The 11,430-nt window shown below is 47.8% G+C and overlaps 7 protein-coding genes across 7 annotated transcripts; 4 read left to right on the forward strand and 3 right to left on the reverse strand.

The window, feature by feature from the left end:
- Nucleotides 1-108: 108 nt before the first annotated feature.
- On the forward strand, nucleotides 109-855 carry N7529_007659 (F-box protein; the record flags this gene model as incomplete). The annotated part of the gene is made up of 1 exon (XM_057243186.1): nucleotides 109-855. One exon carries the CDS (start codon nucleotides 109-111, stop codon nucleotides 853-855), a length of 747 nt encoding a protein of 248 aa, XP_057094724.1.
- Nucleotides 856-969: 114 nt separating this feature from the next.
- On the reverse strand, nucleotides 970-1,438 carry N7529_007660 (uncharacterized protein; the record flags this gene model as incomplete). Its single annotated transcript, XM_057243187.1, has 3 exons — nucleotides 970-1,074; nucleotides 1,124-1,240; nucleotides 1,289-1,438. The coding sequence occupies 3 exons, from the start codon at nucleotides 1,436-1,438 to the stop codon at nucleotides 970-972; spliced, it is 372 nt and encodes a 123-aa protein (XP_057094725.1).
- A 791-nt stretch (nucleotides 1,439-2,229) lies between these two features.
- Nucleotides 2,230-2,998, forward strand: N7529_007661 (uncharacterized protein; the record flags this gene model as incomplete). The annotated part of the gene is made up of 5 exons (XM_057243188.1): nucleotides 2,230-2,373; nucleotides 2,440-2,528; nucleotides 2,593-2,649; nucleotides 2,711-2,762; nucleotides 2,816-2,998. The coding sequence occupies 5 exons, from the start codon at nucleotides 2,230-2,232 to the stop codon at nucleotides 2,996-2,998; spliced, it is 525 nt and encodes a 174-aa protein (XP_057094726.1).
- Nucleotides 2,999-4,133: 1,135 nt separating this feature from the next.
- N7529_007662 (uncharacterized protein) lies at nucleotides 4,134-4,955 on the forward strand (the record flags this gene model as incomplete). The annotated part of the gene is made up of 1 exon (XM_057243189.1): nucleotides 4,134-4,955. The coding sequence occupies one exon, from the start codon at nucleotides 4,134-4,136 to the stop codon at nucleotides 4,953-4,955; it is 822 nt and encodes a 273-aa protein (XP_057094727.1).
- Nucleotides 4,956-6,266: 1,311 nt separating this feature from the next.
- Nucleotides 6,267-7,724, reverse strand: N7529_007663 (uncharacterized protein; the record flags this gene model as incomplete). The annotated part of the gene is made up of 4 exons (XM_057243190.1): nucleotides 6,267-6,571; nucleotides 6,692-7,024; nucleotides 7,082-7,166; nucleotides 7,560-7,724. 4 exons carry the CDS (start codon nucleotides 7,722-7,724, stop codon nucleotides 6,267-6,269), a joined length of 888 nt encoding a protein of 295 aa, XP_057094728.1.
- Nucleotides 7,725-8,344: 620 nt separating this feature from the next.
- On the reverse strand, nucleotides 8,345-9,484 carry N7529_007664 (phosphatidylinositol-specific phospholipase C; the record flags this gene model as incomplete). Its single annotated transcript, XM_057243191.1, has 1 exon — nucleotides 8,345-9,484. The coding sequence occupies one exon, from the start codon at nucleotides 9,482-9,484 to the stop codon at nucleotides 8,345-8,347; it is 1,140 nt and encodes a 379-aa protein (XP_057094729.1).
- Nucleotides 9,485-9,730: 246 nt separating this feature from the next.
- Nucleotides 9,731-11,417, forward strand: N7529_007665 (histidine phosphatase family protein; the record flags this gene model as incomplete). The annotated part of the gene is made up of 3 exons (XM_057243192.1): nucleotides 9,731-10,240; nucleotides 10,294-11,192; nucleotides 11,255-11,417. 3 exons carry the CDS (start codon nucleotides 9,731-9,733, stop codon nucleotides 11,415-11,417), a joined length of 1,572 nt encoding a protein of 523 aa, XP_057094730.1.
- Nucleotides 11,418-11,430: the final 13 nt, after the last annotated feature.

Below are 11,430 nucleotides of genomic sequence, written 5' to 3' on the forward strand. Positions count from 1 at the left end.
ACAACTTCTTGGCGACCAATTGTTCTTTGCTTTCTTTCACCCCCTGACATCGTCTAACCTCACTAAACACAACGTCGTGCAATCATTTACTATCCGATACATGGAGTGATGGATCATCCCGACGCTCTCGCCCGTGTTCTGGGCACCCCGGAAATACTGTCTTTGATCCTAGGCAATTTATCACAGGGTGAATTACTCCAACTGCAGCGTGTGTGTCAGTCGTGGCGCTCGCTTATCAAGCATGCACCTAATCTATGTGCGACCACCTTCACCGGTCAACGGCCCTTCCAACATACTCTGACGAAGATTCCGCAGCTGAATACATTTGTTATCAGCCGACTGCGTTGGTGTCCTAGCTTGGAAACGAACCTGGTCAATACCACCCAGTTCCATTCTGTTGAATTGGACCCGATCCTGCAGGCGATGGCTTATGAACATGCTTCATGGAGAGACCAATATCTGACTTGGCCCCCTGTGTCCAAATTGTCGATTGCCCACGGGACAATTTCCCAGGAGGAGCCTAGTCTAGCGGACCTAGTGGTGATGTCTCGCCGGAGTGGCCACCAACCTCCCGGGTATGAGGAGGAAGAGGGTGAGGACTCCGACTCTGAAAGCGAAACTCCACCCTTTGTCTTATGCATAGAGGACTTTCCCCATAATGAAGGTCGGGAATGCCAAGGAATCAGTGTCCTAGACATGATCTATGGCCTTCGACTGCATTATCTAGAGTTTCAGCATAGCTTGGAGTATCATCTCCGTCCAGAATTTGGAACTTCCAGAGGAGGTGAAATTCTTGCGCGCATTAAGAGGTACCCTCGGGAGTTGATGGTTGACGTTACAGTTATCAACTTCTGACCAGAGCTATCAGTGTCACAAATCTAACAATTACCTACACTGGAGTATCCCAGAATCACATGTTTCATTGTGTAGCAAAATTTCACATCCATAGATCTATTTACACCCTTGTATCTAGTCCTGTGATACAGTCGAATGAAATTCCTTCAGGCTCGTATATACACCATTGCGATAGTTGTGCTTGTTGACGCCTACTTGGCCGAACAAGGCTTCGTATGGCTAATTTATGTTAGAATTGTATTCAAAAAGCCATGACAGACAAACTAACCCGCTCAAGTGCGACTGTCAACTCCTCCTTCTTCCCAACTCTGACCAGATGCGCTTTGTTACTGACTTTGGGGGGAGTTGACACTGGAGCCTGACGACCATGTTGTGAATGCGGACCCTACCTAACTTTAGTACCTTCCTCAATGCGCATAATTAGACCACCTACTCCCGTTGAAAATCGACCCTGAAAACCGCTTCCAAGGGCTTTACCCTGAATTAGCGGAGCTTGCTGGCCTGCATGCTGTAGCGTTCGAGCAGACTCGGCTGGAGCGAGGGCGAGGAATATCAATGCCAGAACGCAAACAGCGCGTACCATTTTGATGGAAGTTTTGTTCCAGTTTAGAATTAATACAAAGGCATTTACAGATATGAAAATGGATTTGATGGTTTCATAGCCCCTGAATACACAATGCGAGTTAAGTCAGGTATTGATGATCATTTGGCGCTCAAGCTAGAGAGCCCAAAGATAGCCGATAATATCACAACTCTAGTTCGTATATTGATCTCAACCGCAGACATGTAGTCCCACGAGGCTGGCTAGGGTTACATCTGCTCGTGGTGGAGCATCCCGCAGTGGAGCATCGAAAACTTCGCCGCATCACGACAATCAAGCGGTTACCGTTGGCTCTCCCTTGTCGGCTATCAACACCCAGTTTCAAGCAATAAAATTAATCTGAGACATTCACACTTGGTGATCAGGGCCATGATCAGGGTCTGCCGCCGGGCCGTGCCCAAAACGTACCCGAGGACCCTAATATGTCCTAGCCACGAAATGAGCCAAGACGAAAGATGCCTCTTCGGACTTGCTCCGAGATACAACCACCAATTGTCATGTTGAGTGTAACTCAATCAAACATCAATAGAACTCCAAGCGAGCTTAGGACGGCAGAGCTTAGTTCTTACTGCAGAATGGGCCATTGCGGAATTACACTTGTTGCTCTCCACCTTTACTCCATCCAGCTGTCCCCCGGCAGCCTTAGCATCTCTATCGTCTTTCAAAATGCGAGAGTATAAACTCTCTCTCTTCTAAGCCTTTCCCACGCTTTTAGTTCTATACAACCGCCATCAATAGGAACCAACACTAATCGAAATCCTTGAATCTCCATCATGCGTGCAACAGTAGCCATCGCTGCACTGCTCTCGATAGTTGCTGCGGCACCATCTGCCGAGGACCTCACTAGAAGAGAACCCGATAGCATGCCCGTGTCTTTCATTGAATCTACAGGCCTTCACAAGCGTGTGGAAGGTGGTGTAAGTATTTTACAATCTTTCCGTTTATACTCGATGAGCATATGTTCAATGACTGAGGCTTGTTAGGTGGAAATTTGCACCGATATCAACTGGGGTGGAAACTGCGGTTTTGCCAAACAGCCATGGGATCTGTGTATTCGGCTGGATTCTCCCTGGTAAGTGACGTCTTTGAGCGAATCAGATGAACGGTGGATTTTATTGACACGATCATCGCTTCAGGTGGCATTCCATCTCTTCAATCGGCCCTGATGAATATAATGCAATCGTGGCTTACGAGTATGTCCACCCATTGACAATCTCTCAATTCTATATCCTTCGTAGCTGATATATGATGCAGGGACTATAACTGTGGATCTTCTAACACCCTGACTATCTGGAACCCGGGCTATGTATGTCATGCTCTTTTTCTCTCCCTACTTCTACAAAAGCTAATGCTACTTAGTCGGATCTGAGGGCTGCGGGATGGAACGACCGCATCGGCAGCTTTAAAGTAAAGCAAATCCCTGGGCCCAACTGCCTATACGACCTGGGTACTCCGTCACTTCCCAGCATCGATTGTACTGTCTGTTGCAATGGGTGTTCTCGTAGTGGAAGCTCTTGCTGCCCTTCTGGCGCCAACTGTTGACCATGGACCTAATTGGCGTAATTTTGATGAACGGCTACGCATGTGGTTAGTGGATCAGTGATATGAAGAAATGGATAGAGATAGTCGTCTATCTAAAGCCTCTCATGTCCATACATGCTATTGACCATGAAGTGGGAGCTATCTGAAAAAAGATACAATGACTAGTTCAGGCAATAATCTCAAATAGGATGCTGCTGAATGAGTGTGCATCACACCTCCTCTGTATCTATGAGGCCCGACTCCCAAAGACAAGCGTTATCTTCTCCAAAGTGATACCACAGATCTTTTTGAAAGTTCCTCAAACCACTTAGACTATTCCTGGCCCCAGATGCTCCTAGGATCTCGACTGCCATTCCTGGTAATCATTTTCTAGTTTCAGGGAACTCTCATGCTCCCGGAGTTTGTACTCAGTAAGCATGGCCATTCGGCTTGTGGCTTATGCTCGATCAATAGCTCGGTGGGTGTCGCCCAGGTGAGCAGGAGGGTGTGCAGGGGGGTGAAGCAGGCGATGATCTTTGCGGGGTGGTAGGCTGACTGCTCAATTGGACAATAGCGATGTGTCATTGGCCATGACCACGGCTCTGGAACATTCATCTCTTGGAATCTGCTTCACACTCTATGATGTAGAGTATCTCAGGTTGTCAATAAGGTTTCGTCTGGGGTGAAATTGATGAGTCTAGTCTCTTCATTACAGACATTCATGTTGGCTCCCGAATTCAGGATCCAAAGGCAGCCGTTTCTGGCCACGCAAGCGGTCATTTTCGGCATCAATCCCACAGGTCCTCATTTTTTAGCTGTAAACACGCGGAGAAAGCGGGGCAGAATATAGAAAGAAGGCGGTCAAAATGATCGGCATGTCACAACAGGAACCGTGAGGAATGTAGCATGCTTGACTTCCCCAGCCTTCATTTGCAATTCAACTCAGTTTATATTAAAGGTGAAATGTTCCCTTGTGAAAAATGGAACCCCTTTGGACCGATGCTGCCCGTGGTGTTCGGAAATTGGGTCATCTAAGCAGCAAAATCCATCAATATCAAATTTTAGTCTTCCAACTGTACACCAATCTACCCTCAGACTCTTCTACTGCCCTTGAGTCGCTGTTATGCCGTATCGCGCCCCACTAAGGGTCAAAACCATGGGCGCGCCAACGATATTGGAGAAGCGTCCTCTCTCCCCTCAACCCAGGACACCTGTGGGAGATGATCCAGCAAGCTCTCCTGCCAAAAGGCGCCGGGTAATTACCGCTGATAAGCACTCTGCTGAAGCAACTGAGAACCCTGATTCATCCGCAGTCATCGCAGAACCCAATGCTCAGAAACTAGCCGAAACCGTGGCTTTCGTCGAACGGGCATTTGGCTTGTGGAAAGCATTCGCGGACGAAAACTCGTCATTAGAATGCGATTGTGCACCCTTGCGTGGCCGATCCGACTACCGTATCTGGAGCCGCAAGGTCAAGATTGTTCTCAAACGGAACTTTGTTCTGGACCTTGTCGAGGGCAACATTGGCCAGCTACCTCAGTCGCATCCTTTGGATAGCGATCTAGCAAAGCTGAATGTCACAGCGGCTATGATCATCAATAAAAACCTGTCTGCACTCACAAAACCGATTGTCCGCACTATTACCAACCCCCGAGAGATGTGGGAGAAGCTTGAGAGACACTGCAAACCTTCAGATTGGACCTTGGCGCAAACAGGCTGGTTTGATTTGCAGAGAATAAAATATAGCCGATGCTCTAATGTGAGGGAATATGTGGACCGGATAGATGATGCGTGGAGGTGCATCTGTCTTGACAAAGATGACGCTCTGGAGAAGCATGAGTTAGCACGTTGCGCTAGTCTTGTGTTTTCTTTGGATACACCCAGATGGGAAAGTTGGAAGATGGGGGTACTTTCTGGCCGCAAAACCAACATTCCGAGTTGGGCAAGTCTGGTGGATAGACTATTGGCAGCGGAGTGATGATGCCAAGCAAGTGTCTTTATAATTTCTGTTTTTATTTTCGGGATTGCGATCTGGTTCATCTATTGGCAGCGTGGTTTCTTGCAATGATTTGTTGGCTCGAATGATGAAGTGTGTCAAGTCGAGGGATTTTCAGGGATATGAAACAAGACTACAAGTTTAGTTAGTGAGCTACGTGTATTTTTGCAAAGTGAAAGGTTTTGCTCATCTTCGCTCAACACACACACAACTATGCCAATAAACCATCTAAATCGCGCTGTCTTCCTTAGTGCATCCTGGATGTCTGCGTAGTGACTATAAGCAAGTTCAAACAACCGAAGGGTACAATAAAATGAATGACCAATAACATATATTCGCATCAAAAACAGGTCATGGCACTCGTCATACCAAAATAAACAGGAATCGCTGGAGGGTTAAAATACAATATAATTACTTAGCTAAAGTCAAAGATCCATAGATCATGCCATACGCAAACCAAATGCCCGAGCCGTGCAAAGTGATCGCCGCCAGACGCCGATTCGGTGTGGCCGGCCCACCGCAAAGCTTGTCTTACACTGATCAACAATCAGATAAGATCACTTCCTGAAGTCGCCCTACCTAGGTACCATTTGGCTCCACATTACGTTTAGCCCCGTGTCACAGAGAATCCTGTTGTCTGCGCGAGTTTCATTTATATATTCATGGAGCGGCGTGTAACCTCAGAAGTAGGTGTTCTTCTTGTAACTGCCGAGACGATCGCCAAAAGTGACGCTGGCGCCTGTTCAAGAAGTCAGGGCGATGATCCTCATTATACCAAATCATTTTGCTAGTGAAAATTTGCTTCTTTGGCCGATCTTCCAAAGTGATAATTCATTGATGACATGGCCGTTGTATGGTTTCAAGGCTGGCATTGGTACTAGATAGCCCCCAGGCCCACATTAGGACAGCGTTTATCAATGCAGCGATGCCATGTAGGTGAGATCAACCGGTGGATGAATGTAGTATAGCTATATGTAAGTCCAAGATAGGCGTCATTTGGCAAGTTTATTACGTTCCAGCCTGTCAGAATTGAAGCTGTGATCTAAAAGGGGATAAAGTTGTCAACTCGGCACTGGAATGGAAGTTCGATTATCCACAGTGATATACTGGCAGCCCCACTGTAGTCAGGTCGGTCGCTCGCATGCTGTCTATTCCTCACTTCATTTGATGCCTAGATTTTTCAAATTTCTCGGAAAATAGCGATTTAGGAAATACAAATTAAATAATTTGTATAGCCATCTAAAAAAGTGTCAAATACCAACGAAAACACTCCGAAATGCCGTGATAATATCCTTATTTCCCTTGGTCTAGCTCATTCACGGGCACACCAAGAGCAGGAACAGCCTCAATAATCGACTCTATCCCTGGGCTTGAGTTCCAAATTCCATTGATTCTCAACCCAACACTGAACAAAAGTTCGGTCCACTGGCGCTTCGATCTCTCCACTCCGGCACTAATGCTCATCATTTGAATATCCATTGCAGACTGCATGCGCCCCGCATTGATATCAGGAAGGACGAAGTCCACGATAGTAATGCAGGAATACGTAGAGTCCATAGCTGCAATCGTGTTGAGAAGGATCTTTCGGCAGATATGGTCTGGCTAGTCGTGGAAGATTGCGCGGAAGTAATATGCACGTGCATCTATTGCGACGCTGTTAGAATCTCGCCGTCCTTTTTCTCCCTTGGTGACATCGGAGGGGTTTCAAGTCGACTCACTCTTGACAGGTTGGGGATCCATAAAGCTGTAACCTATTGTCTCAATGCCGGCCCGGTCAATGGTCGAGACAATCTTAGGCAGATCCTGCAGGATGAGCCGTCCTGGTCTAAGTCCGTATTTGGAGACAAATTTTCCGAGATCATGACCTTGGTTGCCCCCGATATCTACAAGGAAAATGGCCCCCGTATGGGGAATTGCCCCGTAAACTAGTCTCTCCAAGGGATAGACGTCAAACCAGTTGGGCTTTCCTTCTCGTCGACTCGACATGTATGAGTTGAACAAAGCTTGGTGGCACTTGTTTTTAGCAAGCCATTCAAATTGACTCTGATCCACTGCCCATTACATTGCAGATGATGCATAGTCTTCTGGGTTGATGTAGTTGTGCTCACGGAGATACTCCAGGAGCTTGCTGAGAGTGGGGACGGTGAGATCGTAACTGGGGCCATCAATCTTGGTTTCGGGATGTACCGCGGTCTAACTTGGGACTTACGTGCAAGGAACTCCATCTTGGCCTATCGGCCGGGTCATTGTGATAGTCTTGTCATTCGGCCGGTAAACCTCTGGCTCGATACTTGCACATGGGCCAAGGGCATTCATGACTCGCATGAGGCGCACTTTAAATATAATTGTAAGGAATTTGTTTAACGCAAGTTGAAACCGACTTAACAATTAATGCTCTGTCTGCCCCGGTGCAAATGGCTATGTCTGTGGCAGTGAGGCCATCCTTTTGACTGTTTCTTGTGAGAAGCGGGAAAATGCCTAGATCTACAGCTGTGCGCAGAGCGGCATTCTCAGGAGGCTTGATAAATGCCAGGTCAATCCGGGGACTTCCGGAGAATAACGATCATAGAAGGCAAATCAACGAACCTGGTAGATCAAGCGGAGAACAGTCTCAGTAGGGGTCTCAACAGCCAGCTTTAACTCGTCAGCGAGTCGAAGAAGACGGGCATGCCCATGACCAGATTGAGAAGGGTCTAGCGAGACTTCTCGTCTGATCTGCTCAGTCAATGAAAGGATAGTAGTAGCTGACATGTTGAATTTTATAAGTTGATGTTAACCAATGAGGATATTCAATTGAACTGGGATATTAGCATCGACTTATACCCATTCAGCCGATCGACTGGCAAGGACAATACTACCTCGATTTGGACATGGTCACACCTAGTGTGGATCTAAGTGTAATGGCAAAGCTGACACAGAGACATCCGTACCGCTCTCCGATCTCGCTCCGCGGAGACAGGCGCGGAGTGCGCAGTCTGCGAGAGCGAATAGATGCTAAATCCACATAACTACCTAGGTATCAAACAGCGATACTATGACATGTATCAGTGGAGTGGATCTATGTCGATCTTTTCACTTTATGATCGAGTGCGGGAAAAACATCAAGAAGCGACTAGCAGCGGGTGACCGGACTTTGGTCGCTACTCCACTAGCTGTATGGAGTAATGTAATGCCAATCGCGGGAAATCTTGTAAATGTCTCTCCACATCGGAGACTGCGGCTGATGCGGGTTTGGAGTAATTGGGAGTATTCGTATTTGTTTACAAAGTATAGTATACATAGAACAGGTAGATGTATATCTTTTCTTTCTGTTGGTTGAGCAAATGGGTCATACCCGCCTGTTCTCTTGACTTTCTTCCCATATTCCCTGGCTACAGACTCAAAAATATGTCAATCAGCTCGGTAGGTTGATCAAAGAAATCAAACATCACAATCCCCACCCGCTTGCCCTTTTGCCCTCTCAGGAAGGGAACCAGCTGCTGGTTGACTCCGCCATCTGGTGTATATTTTGTGCCGTTTCCTAAAGCAATTATGCGAGGCCAATCAGGAGGGTTATTTGCGGTATTTGTACCAGACGCCCAGGTCCAGAACAAACTGTCCAGCTGCTCGGTGGTGGCTTTTTCAATGTTTTTCACAGTCGCATTGTATTTCCACTGGATGTTCTCAATTGCGTCAGATCTCATCGGAGTGAGAGGCTGGTAGTAGTCTTCGATATAAGCTGTAAGGTTCTTGGAGGTGTTGTATACCAGGGTGATATCCGGTCCATTGTCAGTCCAAAGACTAGGCGAGAAATGCAAGCCAGGAAGCGCGGCTGTGTAAGAATCCGGCAGCTTGTCCAGATCAAAACGACGCATGAGATTAATCTTGCCACGGGCATCTCCCAATTTCCCTAATTCGTTTTTGGTTTGAACAAAATAGTGGCGGGCAGCCGGCGACGTGAGAATATTGTAGAGCTGCAGTTGCTGGGTCGCGTCGTTGGCGGTATAACGAGCCGTTGAGCTCTCATGCTGGAATGAGAGGAAGATTGTCTCCGATGGATGATCATCCAGCCACTGATAAAACCCAAACAACACATCGTCGACGGTGGCTAATTCAGATAGCAAGGCATAGGAATGGTAGAAAATCAGGGTGGTGTTTGTTGGGTCGATGGCATACCGCAAGTCAAATGCGCGTATTCCCATATTGAGCATATCGATCAAAGGTAATTCCTGGCAACGGTATGTCTCGGGGACCGGGACAGTGACCTGATTGAGATCGGTGATGCCTCGCATTGCATCTTGGGTCGCCTGGGTGTAATTCCATGTGGCGCTATCATGGGTACCAGGGATATTCATGTGAACGAGCAAAGTGTCATCGGAATAACTCTTCATCCACTCCGCTTTTTCTGCTGTATCCCGAGTATAGGATCCAAATATTGGAGTGGCATCTTCAAGGACCTTTTGAAGAGCGAAATCCGCTAGGGATGAAGATACAAGGGGCGCAAGTGAGCATATTGCCACGGCCGTCGACATTGAAAATATCCACATGTCTGAAATACAAAAAAACCAATTGAACTCATGAACGGAATGTTGAGTTGAATGTTATCGAGTTCAAAAGGCGGTTGGGAATGGCATTTAAGTTCAAGATCTCAGGGGTCGTTGCCGATCACTTGCGTCGCTTGGCGTTAGCTTCGTCAAGCTTACCACATTTGATCATATTAGCAATATTGACAGTATTGAAACATCCAATGTTTGCCGACAGCTAATAGTTAAAGCCACATGGCTGTCACTCCTCGCGTCGACATGCCACGTGCGCCCGTCGTCAGGTCGCGACTGGCGCAACGACAGTGGAGCATTTGTCTTCTCGTTTTGGGATTAGCTGCCCTTGGATTTGAGGTCTTTATATTCGAAGACCTCCGACAGGTTTGGTTCTCATCGCCTCAACCATTCTCCAACATGCGCAACCTCGCTCTTCTTTCCCTGACCGGGTCCGTGCTGGGTCTCAGCCCAGAGGAAACCTTCTATCCCCCAACGCTGAATAACACGAGCTATATCAGTAATAGCTCCATTGGAACATATGGTGGCATTTACAAGGCTCCCACCAATGGTCCGACCGGTGGAACTCCCTACGGGACCTATGATTACTGTTCCATGCCGCATCCTCGTTCAGAGGAATACGAACTACCTGAAGCTCTCGCCAACGGATCAGCCAAGGGAAAGCTTGTGTACCTAGAATATCTGCAGCGTCATCAAAGACGTTCGCCGTACAATATCCTTCCCGGCGGAGAGGTAACGACTCGCACCCTGGATGAGACCCTGCTCCCACACTAACCAGTTACCAGAACCAAGCGTATCACTGTGACGATGTTCGTCCATACCTTTACGCAGGCCCCAACAGTGCAAGCGGCATTCAACCCATGCCAATGTACGCGCAGACGTACGAGGATCCCTCCAACCCGTTCAGTTCCGGCGTGAACGGCACATGCCAGTACCCGCAGATCACCATCGGCGGAGTCCAGGACGGGTTCCAGCATGGCAAAGACATTTGGGCAGTATACGGCGAGAAGCTTGGCCTGATTCCTAAGAAGCCAAGCCATCGCGTTTGGTTCCGCTCCAGCGAGTCTGCCCTCACTCAGGCCTCTGCCGGCGCGGTTCTGCGCGGCGTCTGGCCTGACTATCAGGGAGCTTTACCGTTGCATCAGATGGTTTCATCAGTTGATACTGTTAATGAGGGATACTCTTGTTCTGCTGTCAGCTCAACCCTTTCCAGTTTGCAGTCTACTGCGCAGTGGAAGGAACATTTGGCTGTCACTGAGGAGCTGCGCTCGAAGCTGGGCTCGATGCTTGGCGCGACGGATAGTTCGTGGCAGAGCACCTTTGACCACTTCTCGGATAACTTCCAGGCTCGTCTCTGTAATGGATATGAACTACCTTGCAGTGTGTCGAACTCTTCGGCGTGCGTCACAATGGAGATGGCCCAGGAGGTTTTCCGTGCTGGTGACTGGGAGTGGAACTATTATTGGCGCACAAACCCGGATGTGGTCAAATATATCCAGGCCGTTGAAGGTCTGTTTATTGGCGAGATTGTTTCTCGTCTACAGGCTGTCCAAGACGGTACATCGTCTCTTGATTACAGCCATATTTTCGTTCATGATGGTGATATTGGTCCTATATTGGGTGCTTTGGGGATTGAAGCGCTTCGCTGGCCGGCTATGGCATCCAACATTGCTTTCGAGGTTTGGTAAGTTACCCTCAATAGATGGTCTTCGATTTGACATCTTCTAATATGGTCTTGAATTCTAGGGAAGTTCATGGTCATGATAAAAAATCTTTCTATGCTCGGGTACTGTACAGCGGCCATCCTGTGCGAAGCATTCATGGTGTTCTTGACTGGGTTCCTCTCTCAGATCTCATCGATAACCTGAGTCCATATGTCCCTACCGACATCACTGCTCTCTGTGGATGAATAACTTTTTGTC

The sequence above is a fragment of the Penicillium soppii genome (genome assembly GCF_028829465.1).
Source record: "Penicillium soppii strain IBT 18220 chromosome Unknown utg000006l, whole genome shotgun sequence".
Lineage (NCBI taxonomy): Eukaryota > Fungi > Ascomycota > Eurotiomycetes > Eurotiales > Aspergillaceae > Penicillium > Penicillium soppii.